Below are 15,349 nucleotides of genomic sequence, written 5' to 3' on the forward strand. Positions count from 1 at the left end.
AGAAAGTGCTTAAAACAGTGACACAAGAATGTTCGATAAATACTCGCCGGTTGCATTATTATTAGAGATTCTGGAAATTCAAGTGTCAGCACAGTCCTGGGCGGTGATGCTGAGCTGTCATTCCCAAGCCCAGCTCCCCAAGGACACCGAGCTTTCTCCAAGGCAGGGGATGGCCTCCGAGCCTGCTGCTGGAAGGGGTACATGTCAGCTGAGGCCTGAAGACTGAGTGCAGGTGCGCATATGCCCATGTATACACACAGAAGCTTCACTCTCCTGCCAGGATATTCCACTGGCTTGGATCCAGAAACCAAGGCTGCCTATACAGGCTGGCACTGAGGTCCTTTAATGTGTAGCAGCTCCCCAAGAAGATGCTTCCCACCACATCTGCTCTACAGACAGCTGAGACACCAGAGGGAGGGAAGCCCTCTCCCACTGAACCTGTTGCACAAGCGAGGGAACTCCCAGCTTTATCCACTTCATACCAGCGCCTGGGCCAGTTAGCACCAGTATGGAATCAAGGACAGTAAGCTGGCTCTAGGCCCCAGAGATTGACGGAGGGCTCCACATTCATATTCCTTACACAACAGGGAAGTCAGGGGCTGTGAGCCATTCTGGCAGCATTTTAGAGGCAAAAATAGCAGACACCTGCACAGGAAGGCAGGTGGGAGTTGCCCCAGGAGGGCAGAGCCAAGCCTAGCTCCAACACACCATACCTTGGAGAGGCCAAGGACCAAGGGAGGAGTACCCCAACCCGCGGGCCGGCTGGGTGCAGTGGAACAGCAGTTCCCTCCTGCGTCCCTCCCTTCCACCCCCTCTGCCTTGTGTTCCCAGCAGGGTGGGGCTGCAGGGGGTGCCGGTGGATGAGGTTCCTATCTCAGGGAGCTGTCGGATGAGACATCACGATCAGAGTCCTCAGCTTCGCTTGGCGCTGGCGGCGGGTCACTAGGCGGGACCGCAGTGAAAGCAGGAGACTTTCTGGAAAATAACACCAGTTGTCACTTTGGGGCAGGGAGGAATCCTGGCATTCCTCTTTCACTGCCCTTATTCTCTGGCAGGCAGGTGAGAATAACCTCCAGCAAGGATAGGAGACCAGAGAGGAGGGGTGGGCAAGAGTGAGGACAAGGGGAATAGGAGAAAGAAGAGAGACTCAGAAGGCTTGAAGAACCACCCCAAAGGTGATGCCTAAGGCTGAAGGCACTGGCTCAATAGCCTGCCTTTAAATAATGTTATTTTTGTGACTTTTAAAAAAAACTTTTTTGTTGAGGTATAACTTACACAGGGTCAAATGCACAAATCATGGCTCTTACTTTATACACAAATTTGCTCCTTGTCACTGTTTAAGCTGCCTCTAGCTAGGGGAACCACCTGAGCTAGTTGCTTTGGGGGGTTTCAACTCCAGACGGGGCAGACGCATCATCCAGCTGCTGAGAGTGAAGCATCCTAGTAAGCTGACAGTCTGGGCGAGACATCCCAGGTGACCCCAAAGGGCAGCCATTTCAAAAGATGACTGATTCACTACCAAAGAGCCTCAGGCCCACCCGCCTAGGGGCTCTGTTCCACCCACCTCCCTGCTGTGCCTTGGGGGCGGGCCCTGAGGAAGGGGGGGAGGCCCTCACCGGTCTCCGGACTGGGTGATGAGTCGGCGACAGGTCTCCATTTGCACGTCCAGCCCCCGTTTCATGCTGCACATCTCCATGTACTCGTGCAGATGCCGATTCATGTCATTCTTGGCTGTGGCCAGCTCCAGCTAGGGCAGGGGCAGGGCAGGGCCCTGGGAGTTAGCAGGCCCAGAACGAGCAGGGGCCTCCGCGGTCCCCTGCTCCAGAGCCTCAGAAGGCTAACCTGCTGGGAGCACCAGCAGCCAGAGCCAAGGGCTCAGATTTAAAAGCAAACCAGTCTATGGCAGAAAGCATTGAATAAGCTATATTTTCCTTCTGGTCTTCCTGACTTGGCCTACGGAGGCATGCAGAGATATCCGCTAGAAGCCTGCATTCTTTTAACAAAGTGAGGAAAGCAAGGAAGAATGGAATGTAAATGAGAGCAGGGCAGATATTCTCCCCAGCACTATCAGCTGACATGCCCCTATTGGGGTTCCTGTGGGGTGGGGCTTAGTCCTTATCCCCTGTATAACCTTGTACCAAGTCTGTCTGTCTGCACTGCCAGCTCCTAGCACCTCGATAGGAATTAATGAATTGAATTGATTCATTTTGTGAAAGATCTTCAGGAGAAACTGCTGAAAGGGGCTCCATTCCCTTTATTTCTCCTTATTGCTTTATTTTCTCATTTGTAAGTCATTTTCAAAGACTGCTGTGCTTAATGTCCTTTTGATTAGAAGATGTATCCTGATTAAGGAAATGTTGTATGTGAAAAAACTGTGGGACTCAGAACCAAGAAAATGCAGACTCCTTCCAAGAAGAGGGCAGCAGGCCAGCTCAGAGGTCAAGCTGCTAGGTGGGGGCAAAGGTAGCAGAAGGTCTAGGCCAGCGGCAGTATGCTGCCTCCCTTTGTGCTAGGTACAAAGAACAGGGGCTAGAGGGGAAGCAGAATAAACCCTTGGAGGTGATTTACTTGACTGCCTGAGAGCAAAAGGAAAAGAGGGTAGGAGACCACACATGAATAACTTGAACTGGACAGAGAGAAGATGGGAGCTGGGAGAAAGTAACTGGGCCATACGGCCAGGCAAGAGAGCTGGTCCGGACTGCAGCATCCAGGATGCAGCGGTGGGCTGGGGTTAGTCACAAGCCCTTGTGAGGAAAACCACCATAGCCAACAGAGCCCATGCAGCCTGAGACCTTTGAAGCAGAAGGAAACACCCCCGGGGAAGCCTAATGAAATGAGAGAAAGCTAGCAGATGTCACCATGTGCCCTCCCTGCTGAGAAAAAAACCCCAAACTTCATTGGCCTTTCTTTGGAGTTAAGGGGTAAATTCATCCACTTGGGCCCAACTTCGTCATTGCCAATAGCATTAGTACCTCGGATTTCAGGATGCCCTTCCAAGAAACAAAGAACTGCAGGAATTCATCATGGGCGATCAATAACAAGAAGACAATAAGAACAGAAGAAGTAGAAGAAATAGATGGAGGAGGAGGAGGAGAAGAAAATGAGAAAGAAAAAGAGGAATAGGGTAAAGAAGGAGAATATTTGGAAAAGTTAAGGTAAGGAGGTCAATTATATCTATAAGGATTCTGAGGCTCCATTATATTTTCAAGGTACAGAACTAGAAGGCTTGATAGATATTACACAGGAAAGTGTGTATAGTTATCCAAAAAAGGAAATTATTTAAACCAACTGCAGCGGATAAAACTAAAAAGGCAATGTAGAACTTGGCCTTCTACTTTAGATGCAGAAATCGGCAAAAAAAAAAAATATATATATATATATATGTATGTATACACACATATATATTGTTCTCACACTAATAAATTTAAATAAGGGCTAGTTTTGATTTGTTAAAGGGAGAGGCTGTCTTTGTCAGCTCTTTGTCTCTATGGAACAATGAAAACTGCCTAAAACTGGGGGTTCTGCTTATTGTACAACCAAGTGAGGATACTCTAAGACATGATTTATTTTGGACATTATCAATGATGCCCAATAGATGGAGGGAGCCAAAGGGTATGACTGAGAAGCAGAATGGCAAACTGTGATACATTTATATGATGGAATATGGTGCAGCTACAAAAAAAGGAAGGACGTTGAGAGGCACGCAATGAACTGAATAAATCCTGGGGACAATGCATTGGGCAAAATAAGCCAGAAACAAAAGAACAAATATGTGAGGTCTCTTTCAGAAAATATGTATAAGAAAATAGAGCCTAGACTGTAAGCTCTTATAGCAGCTACATTTAATGTAATGTTGTAAGTGTATTTCTAGATTCTGCACACTGAGCTGTATGTGTATCAGCTGGTATTTCCCTTGAACTTTGAGTAACTCTGTGACACCTAAGACCCAGAGATGGAGTGCTGCAGCCCTAAAAATTAGCATAGCTATATACAATAACAGTTAAAGTAACTGAAAAAAGACATCAGGCCTCAATTAGAGATAAAAATGAAGCCAATCTGGCTGGGACTAAGGTAAATCAGAATATAGGGTAAAAGATGATACTGTATATACTCTAGACCTTCACTTACTGTATAAGACCAAAGACACAGAGATTAATTATGTTTAGAACCTAAATTTTCTGTAACACATTATCTAAATCAATCTGTCTGGATAGCTCAGTTAAACAACTGAAACTATTGGGGTCCAGAACAGACGTGAGGCCATGTAATTCTGTTAATTTAATGTGACACCCAGATATATCTCAGACAACGGTGGGCTGATAATTAAAAAGTACTGGTAGCCAAATGCTATATGATAAAAATTTGTATAAAACTCTCTAAAAGAGCTTTGAAATAAATAAAAGAAAAAATTGTACAAAACTCTCTAAAACAGCTTTGAAATAAATATAAGACTTTTAAGTGATAAGAAAGCATATCTGAGATTTTCTTCCAAGTTGCTGACACCTACCCACTCGGCAAGTTTTGATGCTAGTGCCCTGGTGCTCACACATTACAGGCAACAACATCACAGTGAAGTCGAGGTCATGACAATGTGGCCAACTAATAGCTGTTGTGAATAACCACCCATCATAACTCACATATGTGTGTCCTAAATTCACAGCAATACATTAAATACACAGCAACCTATATAAATAAAGATGCTTCTTAAAACTGGGGAAAAAAATAAAGTACTGGTAGAGTCCCTTGAGGAACAGAAGAAAAAAAATGAAACTATTAAACTTTCCCGTCTGGAAAACCCAGGGTACCCTTCTCAACCACTGGGGACTCCTAAGAAAATATACCAAACTCCTGATTATGAGGCTTGCCCTTAAGAAACTTATTTCTGTAGTAGAGAAGCTAAGACTACCTATCAAGAGACCTAAAGGTGGGGTGGGCCGCGGTGGCTCAGCGGGCAAAGTGCTTGCCTGCTATGCCGGAGGACCTCGGTTCGATTCCCGGCCCCAGCCCATGTAACAAAAACGGAGAAACAGAATACAAGAAAATGTTTAAAAATGTTTCCCTTCCTTCCTTCTATCCTTCCTTCCTTCTCTCTGTCTTTAAAAAAAAAAAAAAAAAAAAAAAAAAAAAGACCTAAAGGTTGCTTCCAGGAAACCTCTTTTGTTGCTCAGTTCCCTACAGGGGATATCACATTCAGGGGTGAATGTCTCCCTGTCAATGTGATCAATGTGAGACATGACTCCCAGGGATGACTCTGGCCCTGGCACTGTGGGATGGGACTGATGCCTTCCTGACCAAAACAGAGAAAAGAAGTGTAATAAAATAAGGCATCAGTGGCTAAAGAGATCAAATAGAGCCAAGAGGGTATTCTGGAAGCTATTCTTAGGCAAGCTTCAGTTCAATAGTGCTAACTGTCTTGATTTGTCAAACCCCAACCAACATCACCCCTGTTAACTCTTAAGAACATGCAGGGCTTGAACTGAGACTCTATAAAGTTTCATGCACTAAGGTTGCTTTCCTGTAAACTATAATTTCCAGAGGGTGCTTAGACCAGATAAATCCTGAAACCCAGAGGTACGAGTTGCTCCAAGATTATCAACAAATTACATCCCCTCTCAATGTGAAAATATGAAAAAGTCAGAAAGGGCATTGCCTAAAGATCCCTATATACCAGGAGAAGAATCAAAAGAACAGGAGGAGTTATAACAGAGAAAATAGGATTTAACAAATGAGTATGACTGCTGAACCACTATACTGAAATTTCATCTATCCTCCAGTGTTTTAGGGCAGCTAAAAGGAAAAAATATGAAATAGTGGAATGGTAACCCATAACAAACTCTGAAATCTGTTCTGTAAATACTTGTTGAAGTATACTTTGAAAATTAGGGTTTTTTCTTTCTTTTCTTCAAATATATTTCACAACTTTAAAAAGTTTAAAAAAAAAAAAAGCCCTTGTGAGCTTGGCTAGACCAGCAAATTTTGTCCCACAGCTGGCTTGCAATAAGCAAGAGGAGCGAGCACACCGAATGTTCCATCTGGGGAGAAGCTATGATGGTACCAGCTCTCAGCCAAGCCTACTCCCCAATGTCTCTATTGCAGAAGAGCCAGAGTGGAGGGCAGAGTTCTGGAACCCCCCATTCAGGTGGTCAGGGAAGAAGAAAATGAGCCAAATATATTCTATCAAAATACAGGGCTAGCACTGTCACCTCTACACACTTGTGTGTACCCCCTGAATTCGCAGAGACAAAGCAAGATGAGGTAAGGAGACCCCACACAAGTCAGGAGTTACCCTAAACAACCTTCAATGAAAACTACAGACTTGCTGTGTGCCGAAAGAGGTGGGGTAAGGACAAGAATCAACAAGGAGAGAAAAGGAGGTGGGATAAAGCCCTTCCCTGCCTTCACCATACGACAATGGGAGGTGGTCCTTGCTACCATCTCAGTGACCCTGAGAGACGAGAGGTCAAAAAGAAGCACCACTGCATTGCCAGGAGCAACCAAAGCCCCATGACAGCTGGCCTTCCATTCCTCCTCGCATCACTCTACTGGAAAAGGAGAAGAAGATTACTCAAAAGTCTCCTCAAGGGCATGTTTCCCTTAAGATTTTATTTTCTTTCTTTTCAGGTCATGGTTTAAAATCAGCACCTGAAGTCCAGGGAAAGAACCAAGCAGAGATAGCAACCCCAGATTCCTGCTCTAAGGCCCTGCTTGGTTAACAGCAAACCTTAAAACCCTAGCCAAGAGAGGCAAGGACGGACAGAGGGAGGGGGGCCAGTGAGACAGATGTACATGGCAGACTATGAAGATCAGTTCTGTTCCTCTCCTGGACTGGCAACATGAATCTGTCTGTGCCTTAGAAACTTAGCATTTGTCTGCCCAACCAAAGAAAAGGCAAGTTTTGCTCAGAGGGAGAAAGATCATTTGATGTGTATCAGGAGAACAAGGATATAGGAAAATAGCTTCTCAACTTGCTTCTCAAAATGCGGGCAGTGGGAGAAAAAAAGTAGAGACACGCCATGCGGGCTTGAAGAGGCCAAGATCTCTCACCCCAAGTCAGAGAGTGTGGGAGGCCTACCTCCCACAGAGTCTATAGTTTAAGTTAAAGCCCCAGCTCCACATGCCCATCTCCAGAAAGTTCCTCCAGGCCAGGGGCTAAGAATGGAGACTCCTCTGTTACCACAGTGAAGAAGCAGGAAAGTACAAGTCCACCCCAGAGTGCTATGGCACTGACAGTATTAGCAAGAGAAAAACAACCACCATCACGGTACATGGGCTAGGAACCAGCCATGGTCCTAAGCTCTTTATGTGCACTATTTCACTTGATTTTCACAACAACCCTGGAAGGGAGGTATTATTCAGACCCCCATTTTACAAATAAAGAAGCAGCCTCAGCGAGAAGGACCTTATCAACTGTTAGAGTACTTGCAAGTGACAGCTGAGATCCTGGCCCACATCTGCCCACCTCCAGAGCTGGAGGTTTTAAGAACCCGCTCTGGGTGCTACAGCTGGGAGGTCACTCCTCCCCTAGGAGAATGGGAAAGGAAAGGCCCTAGTTCCCAGGTTCCTACAGGGGCGAGGCCACCGGACCTGCACCCCACTCAACACCCACCGGGTAACTGGGTTCGTGGCTTCCACACACACCCTTACCTCTATCTGGTCAATGGTTTCCTGATATTCTTTCTCCCGGGTTTTGAACAGGGACTCGGTATCTTTAATCACCTTCTCCAAACTGTCTTCCTGCTGCTGGAGTAGAAAGGGGAGCAAGGGGGAGGTCAACCAAGGACAGGTGGGAAGGGGGCATTCCACAGGGCCAAGCAGGGTAGAGACAGAAAGAGCAGGTTAAAGGACACTAGAAAAAGACAAGACAAAGGATAAAGGAGGAGAGAGAAGCAGATAAGGATGATGGCCACATTGGGGGCAGAGTGAGGTGGAGGGAAGGGAGGAGAGGCAGGACGTCAAGCCGGGGAGGCGGAAGCGAGGGCCGAGCCGGGAGGGGCGTTACCTCTCCCTGGGCCTCTGCGGCTGCCATGGCATAGCCTGAGAAATCCTCCCAGAGCAGCAGGGTCTCCTCAGTCTCCTCCCAAGTCAGGCTGTCACAGTCATCCTCAAAATCATACTCCCTCCTAGAGACAGGGAACCCGGGGTCAAGGGGGGGCCCGGCTCCTGGAGGAGGGGCAGCTGCGGGGGCCTGCGGGACTCACAGCTGGTTGAGCATGCGCTGCATCTCCTCGTTGAGGCTCAGGGCTGTGCTCTCCTCCTCGTCCCCAGCGGGCTGGCGGGGCCCGTCACTCTCCGACAGGGAGGGGTCCTCCTCGCTGGCAGCCTTGCGCTCCCGCTTCCGCCCCCCCATGGATGGGACCTTAATGGGAGACAAGTGCAGAGACTACAGAGACAAGGCCGGGTGCATGAGGGGAGGGGCAAGGCCAGGCACGGGGTGAGGGGCACACGAACCAGCGGGGTAGGGGGGGAGGTCAGACAGAGAGAAAAGACACAGTTACGGCAGGAACAGGAATGTGGAAAGTTACCAAGACACGGACAGACACAGATGAGATGGGGACAGGGCTGCAGACTGAGAAGGAAGAGAAAGAAGAAATAGAGAAAAGAGAGCAGTAAGATAAGGGGAGAAATGGCTGGTTATGACCACATCAAGATGTGCATAAAGGCTAAAGAGGGATTGGGGTTTCTTTTTTTTTACCTTAAAAAAAATATATATTTCTAATGAAATTACCAAACTAAAAAGAGAGTTTTAGTACTGCAGGGAAGAAGAGAGTACAGTGTTTTCAAAGAAGAATCTGAGTCACACCCAGATCTGGAAAGCCAGAGGGAAGAGGGATAGGAAGAAATTAAGAAAAGAGATACAGAGGAGAAAGAGGGAAAGGGCAATGAAACTAGAAGGGAAGAAAAGGTAGGCCCTGAAAAGCCTAGCAAGTCAAAACTGAGAGCCAAACCGCCTGGGTGGCTTAGAAACTGGGACTGAGGCATTAAGAAGCTTGAGTGAGATCAAAACTAACCAGCTTCTTCTGCGGAGAGAGGATGAGAGATGAAAGGGAAAGAGAGAGGAAAGGAAGCAGACAGAGGAGAGAGAGGAAAGGAGAGAACTGGTGTTAGAGACAGCTTCCAAACCTCTCTCCCGAGGCTGTGCCTTGCCCCCCAGCCTAGTCCCACCTGGGTCCCCCACGGCTAGGATAAGGTCTCCCAAGAAGGAGAGCGGGGCCTGCGCTCAGCAGTGAGGGCCGTCGGCCTGCCCCGCCCTCCTCTGCCGAGCTCAGGCACCACGAGGTGCAGGGCTGGAGGGGCCTGGGGCCCAGGTGTGCCCTCTTCCCCGGCTCGAGGGCAGCACGGTCGTCTCACCTGGAACATCTTGATCATGTCCTCGCAGTTGCGCTGCTGGGCCACATCGCACAGCTTGGCCGTGATGTCGATGCGGCGGCAGATATCCATGTCTACCTTCATGGCCTTTTCCTGGATCTTGGTGTCCAGTTCTGACAGGTTCTGACCAGGGGACACAAGGAATGGTAGGTAAGGCGTCCCAGCATGCCAGACAAGGGCCAATTAAGGCCCTGGCAAAATCCTCCTCATCCTTCCAGTCTTGTCACCATCACCTCCTCCTCGAGGACGCCTCCGAGGCCTCTGAACAGAATACATCATTGCCCCCTTGTGCCCTCCTGCAGCACTGGGCTCGCCTACTGGGCTGCTCCTGCTGCTGGCTCCCTAGCCAGATGGGGAGCCAGATGGGGAGCCCTTGGGGGCATGGTCCAGTGATGGGACTAGCAGGTGCCCTCTGCCGGGCTGAGCACTCTCAAACCAAGACAGCAGTCCTAACCTGCCAGGAACTTACGTCCCCAGAGAGAGAGAGATTACTGGAAAGTACAAGAGTGAGAAAGTCCTGGAATGATGATAGTAGCAGCAAACACTTATTTAGCATTATGTTATGTGCCAGGCAATGCCCTAAGAGCATTATCTTCATGGTGATTGTGCAAAATCAAGGCCCTTGCTGGCCTGCTTCTACAGCAGAGGAGGCAAAGGCACAGAGAGGATAAGGAACACGCCCAAGGCCATGCTGCTGGCAGGCCACAGAACTGAGACATGAACTGCGGCAGCCTAGCTCCAGAACTGGAGTCCTTCCTAACTGCTCTCTGTCCTCTGCTAAGGACAGAGGTCTTCCTGTTTCTGCGGCACAATACCAGAACTTTGGCTCCTTCTTTTCCTCGAGTATTAGGGGTGGCACGAGGAAAAAAATGGAAAGCTGGAAAGGTGGTGGGGGGAGACGCGTGAAGCAGCGGGCCCTGCCTGGAAAAGCCCGCTGGGCAAAGCGTGGGGGCAACCCACTCACATTGCTCATGAGCCCCTTGAAGACCACCAGCTCTGCTTTCAATTGCTCCACCTTCATCGCCAGCTCCTCCTGGCAGGCATCGGCCTCCTGGGCTTCCTACAGTCAGGGGCAAACGCTGATGTCAGTGTCGCTGCCCAGGCTGGACGGTAAAGAAGACCACGTGGGACAGGGAGGCGGCACCAGGGCCGAGGGGCAATGGGCGCCACCTCACCTCCTGCAGCTCAGCCACACGCTCTTGCAGCTGTATCCGAACCGTGTATTCCTCTTCCCACCTGGCAGATATTGGGCAGAACGGGGAGAACGTAGGTCTGGAGGCCCTGCTGCCCGACAGCCCATCCCCCACCTCTCCAGCTCAGGCCTAAGGGCCAGGTCTGGCACCCTAAGCCTGGAGGGGCTGTGCACAGGCGCAGGCGGCCAGCTTGCAGCTGTCAGGTGGCCCCCACACTTCCTGGCAAGTGCAGAGCTCACCAGCTGCCTTCCCGTCACCTCTGGGCCTCATACCAGTGACTCTATTTAGGAGCAAAGGCTGCTGCTCTGGTCCTTTCCTGTGCCCCTCCCAGGCAGGCCCGGCTCCAGTCGGCTAGACTGGCTGGCTTCCACACCCACCTCCTGCCCACACCAGACCACCAGGTCCATCCAGCCCAATCTCCCACCTTCAGTGGCACAGATCCGGTCTCCCGCCTCCTGCCTGCACCAGAACAGAGTCCTCTAGCCTGCTGCCCTGCCTCTGGTGGTACCATTAACCCTGGGCAAGTATCTGCAGGACACACACCACATCAACAGTTTGTCAAGAGCTGGTAGGAGATGCCAGGGTGCATCCCCCACAAGCTCCAGAAACTGCCCCCCAACCCCTCTTTAAGTGAGCCACAGGGGTAGCAGGGCTGGCCCCCGGCAGCAGGGAAGTAGTGGACAAAAAGAGCCTAGGGTCAGTACACATCCAAACCCAGGGGAAAGAGAAAGCAGAATCTCAAAGGTACCTGGTAGATATGCAGATAAGAACTAGAAGCAGCATCCCCTGGGATCCCTGGGGTCCCGCATCCTGAATTTAGACTTGGGAACAAAGACTCAGGACCACAATAAGGGCCAAAAGGCATTCGTGGCCATGGGGCAGAGTGAGGGCGATACATTTCTCAGGCCTAGGTATTTCAAATACTATAGTCCACCATAAACCAGGGTGTATTCTATTGCATCACAGAGCTGGAAGGGGACGGGGGTGGGCAATGCCATTGCTTAGGATTTGGCCCTGTTATTGTAGGACCCCATAAAAAGCCAGCTTGGATAGCAGAACTTCCCAGATCCTATTCATAAAAGCCCCTTTCTTGCCATATTCTGAAAAGGCTTCTTCCAGTCTGAGAACGGAGAGGAACTGCACCAAGAAAGAAACTTCAATATAAGAAAAGTGATTAGGAAGTTGGAAAAAGGACAGCAAGAAAATTAAAATCCGGAAGAACAGATTCTACAGACCTAGGTTTAAATCTTTTTTCTTCCCTTTCCCTCCATCTTTTTTAAGATCTGGTCCTCTCCTCTCTTCCCTGGGGCTCTTCCTCTAGCCCTGTCCTTCCGCACTGCAGTCTTCCTAATAATAACTCCTCTGCATCACCCAGGCGGCCCCTCCCTGCTGGAGATGGAGGGAGGGAGGAGGCTGCCAGCCCTACCAGCACCCAACCAGCTCCTGGTGCAGCCTGGCTCCCTGCCTCCTCTCCTCCCTGCCCACCCTGCCCTGCTGATCCCTATGTGTCCCTCTCCCTTTTGCTCAGACATTCTCATTCAGACAGCCAGGGTCCGGGAAGGGCCTCAGGAGGATTGGGTAGTTTTCTTAGTTTGAGACCCTTACCTCTTCTAGGCTTTGGCTTCCTCACCCATCACATGAAGGCAAGGGATGAGCTTCCCCAAACCCTCTGGAGCCAATGAGCTCCTGGGTGAAGAAAATGAGACGGGAACAATAACCCTGGACAAATGCATCGCAGAGAAGGACCCCAACAAATTCAGGTAGAAACTTAAGCAAGGCGGTTAGTTAAGGATTAAGATTAATAAAATCTAATGGTAAAAATCTGAAAATAATCTGAAACCTCACTAGAATTCTAGCTGCTCTACAATCAGACTTTCACACATTTTGAGCTTCATTCAAATTGGGTCCCACTTACAAGGTTCCCCTAACACAAGCAGAACTTGAGAAACTTCTGTACCTTCTTCATTTACCAAATACCTCTCTTCCAAGTAAAGTGTATCCTGGGGTTCAAAAGAAAAGGCAGGGGCAATTCCTATATTGAATGAATAAAAACCAAGGCCCAGGAAAAGAGACCCACCCAAGGTCACACAAGGCAGGGGAGCCAAAAATAGAACCCAGCTTCTTCCCAATTTGGTGCTCGAGCTATCCCCAGGCCTTCCAGACTAACCACAGGAGTTACAGCATGCTATAAAGAAAGAGAACGAGGGCAGAGGATGTGGTGTGGAAGAATAAGTGGGCACCAGTATCACACATCACCCAATTCCAGCCACGGGACCCCTGCTCAGCAACACACTGCAGAGCGATGAGCTAATCGGTCCCCAAGGAAGAACTCCTGGCTGCCCTGGACAGCTGGACCAAGGACAAACACTCTTTCAATTTAAAAAAAACAAATGTCCCTGTGAATAGCAGCTGTTCCTGTGGTTATGGGTATATTCCAGAACTGTCCGTGTTCTACTGCTGAGTGCATTCATTAATTCCTGCTGGGGCCAGGACAGGCTATTCTGGGTAGGATATGAACAACTGAGACCCCCAAAAACACTTCTAACTTGGACTATAACTAAGGAAGCCATTAAGAGGGTACTATTCAACTTCAGAAAACCCACTAATCTCTGAACTAGCAGGCTCTGGCAGATCTCTGAAGGTCGCCCACAGACCCAGCATAATTTCCCAGACTACTCAGCCAATTCCCAACTGCTGTTAACCCCCAGACCCAAACCCTGCTACAGCGGGCTGCAAACATAGTCCCAGCCTGCCCACAAGGGGTCACGGTATGTGAAATAAGCAACTCCAGGCCAGGTTAAACCTAAGGTCCCCAAACCAAAGCTCCTTCTTTAACTGTGGCACTGATCATGGCATCCTGTTCATGGCTCCTAACAAAATGGCCTGGTTGTCAGCCATCGTAAGGAATCCACTTGGTGTACAGTCCCCACTGGCACCGCACCCATTCCCCTCATCTCCTGCACTACCCCACAGGGTTCCTCGGAGAAAGGGTTCATCTTCACCCTGAGTGCACTGGGCTGGCCCACAGTGGCCTCACGCACTTAGGGTATATTCTTATCTCCAACTTCCCTCCCCAATCCCTTTGCTGGTTCTGTTTACGCATCCCCCACCTTTGGCTCTATACACCTTCACAGAGTCTCCCAGTTTCCACTCGCCCTATGGCCACCACCAGCCCCTCTCCCTCTCTCTAGGGAATTCCCTTTCCTCTTTCTGTATCCCCTCTTTTGACCAACTCCAAAGGATGCCTTCAGGTTTCCATAACCTTTCATGTGGAACCAGGTCAGGTACCCAGTTTCCAGCAACGTTGGAAACCAGGGGCTGTGACAGGACCACCCAGTGCAATGTACAGCCCTTCCTCACCGCCCCCTTCTAATTTCACTCAATTCACTATCCCAAATTGAAGCTTCATCCTCTGCCTCTTACTGTTGATCAGCATGGGGAGCTTATGGTGAGGAGGGGATAAGCAGTACCCCAGATGCATACCTCAGATTGGCTGCCCTGGCACACCTCAAATAAAAACCACAGCTAACACAGTCATCCTGACTCTGTAGCCTAGATGAGATGGAAAGAAAAGCCAGAAGAAAAACACCAAAGCCCCATAATGTTCTGCTCCTAGCACCCTCTACCCTGTCACGAGTCTCACTTCTGCATTCCTGTTGGATTCCAGTTCCTAGTATTCAATTCTTGCACCTACTTCAGGGCCCTTCCGTAAGATGCAGCATGATCTTCATTCACTCTTACCATCCTCACCTCTGCTTCCTGGGCCCCCCACTGTTCTCTCCTGACCCCAGGCCAACGCCCAGCCCTGGCACAGCTGGAGTGACACTGACTCCTGTCCCCATCTTCCAAGCCCCCGTCCTCCTCTTTCCGGCCCCCAGTCCCTACCTCCTCTTGTATTCGTCCCGCTCGCGTTTCACTTTGGCCAGGACGTTGTAGAGCGCGCGGATCTCGGGAGTGATGGTGTCGATCTGGACGCCCACCCCGTCGGGGTGCACCCACGACAGGCCGGGCCCTTGCACCAGGGTGGGCTCCAGTCCCGGCCCGAGCCGGCGTGCGTGTGAGAAGGACCAGATGGTGCCGGGCATGAAGCGGGCCGACGAGGAGTAGGCGGCAGAGGCGGAGGCCGAGGTGGAGGTGGCGAGAGAGGTGGCAGACGAGTGGCCGGCAGCAGAGGGAGGCAGGGAGCCGGCGGGCGAGCGCGCGGGAGAGCCCAGGACCCGCGCCGACGGGGTGCACACAGCGGCCGGCCGGGCGCCCAGGGCCAGCCCCAAGGGCCGGATGGGGCTGACGAAGCCGGTCTGCACGGCCTGGTCGCGGCGAGCCAGGCTCCACCGGCCCTGCTTACCCTCCTCCAGCGCCTGTTGCAGCTGCTTCTCCAGCAGCCGGTTCCGGCGCTCCAGCTCATGCACCTTGGCCAGGAAGCAGCGGAACCGGAGGTTCAGGGTTTTGAGCACGTTGATGTTGGAGCCCAGGTCGTTGCGGAGGGCCATGGCGGCAGGAGGCGCCGGGCCCGGGCCCGGCCCCGGCGGCGAGTAGGCAGCTGGGCTGGCCGGGGCAAGCGGCGCCGGGGCCAAGTCCCCTCCCCCGGTGAAGTGGTCTCCTCCCAGTGGGTCCCCCAGCGGCCCCGCCAGGCCCTGCTGCTCCTGCTGCAGGAGGAAGAGGTTGGGGCCGAATAACGGATTCATGGCTGCGCCTTCTGCTGGGAGACGGAGACCAGTGCAGGAGCCAGGATGGTGAGCGAGGAAGACGAGCCAATGAGGCATCCGGAGGACGCGGGGTAGCCAATCAGA

General features: G+C 50.7%; 1 protein-coding gene across 3 annotated transcripts; it reads right to left on the minus strand.

Moving 5' to 3' along the window:
• Nucleotides 1–31: 31 nt before the first annotated feature.
• IFFO1 (intermediate filament family orphan 1) lies at nucleotides 32–15,289 on the minus strand. Of its 3 annotated transcripts, none has more exons than XM_077169807.1 (9): nucleotides 14,445–15,289; nucleotides 10,542–10,602; nucleotides 10,331–10,426; nucleotides 9,349–9,489; nucleotides 8,199–8,356; nucleotides 8,000–8,120; nucleotides 7,645–7,737; nucleotides 1,617–1,747; nucleotides 32–975 (listed from the first exon to the last, which is right to left on the minus strand). In XM_077169807.1, exons 1-9 carry the CDS (start codon nucleotides 15,242–15,244, stop codon nucleotides 870–872), a joined length of 1,707 nt encoding a protein of 568 aa, XP_077025922.1. In that variant the 5' UTR covers nucleotides 15,245–15,289; the 3' UTR covers nucleotides 32–869. The 3 variants fall into 3 exon arrangements, with proteins under 3 accessions (XP_077025922.1, XP_077025921.1, XP_077025923.1); XM_077169806.1 differs by having other exon boundaries at nucleotides 7,645–7,740; XM_077169808.1 differs by lacking the exons at nucleotides 8,000–8,120; nucleotides 8,199–8,356.
• Nucleotides 15,290–15,349: the final 60 nt, after the last annotated feature.

This window comes from Tamandua tetradactyla, chromosome 7, assembly GCF_023851605.1.
Source record: "Tamandua tetradactyla isolate mTamTet1 chromosome 7, mTamTet1.pri, whole genome shotgun sequence".
NCBI classification, from domain to species: domain Eukaryota; kingdom Metazoa; phylum Chordata; class Mammalia; order Pilosa; family Myrmecophagidae; genus Tamandua; species Tamandua tetradactyla.

What these genes read in the sequence shown, in the direction of transcription:
- IFFO1 (XM_077169806.1), bottom strand. Translation starts at nt 15,244, where the DNA reads ATGAATCCGTTATTCGGCCCCAACCTCTTCCTCCTGCAGCAGGAGCAG. An exon ending in CGGGACGAATACAAGAGGAG is followed by an intron (nt 10,603 to 14,444) that starts GTAGGGACTGGG and finishes AATATCTGCCAG; the next exon opens with GTGGGAAGAGGAATACACGG. An exon ending in ATCACCCAGTCCGGAGACCG is followed by an intron (nt 976 to 1,616) that starts GTGAGGGCCTCC and finishes GTTATTTTCCAG; the next exon opens with AAAGTCTCCTGCTTTCACTG.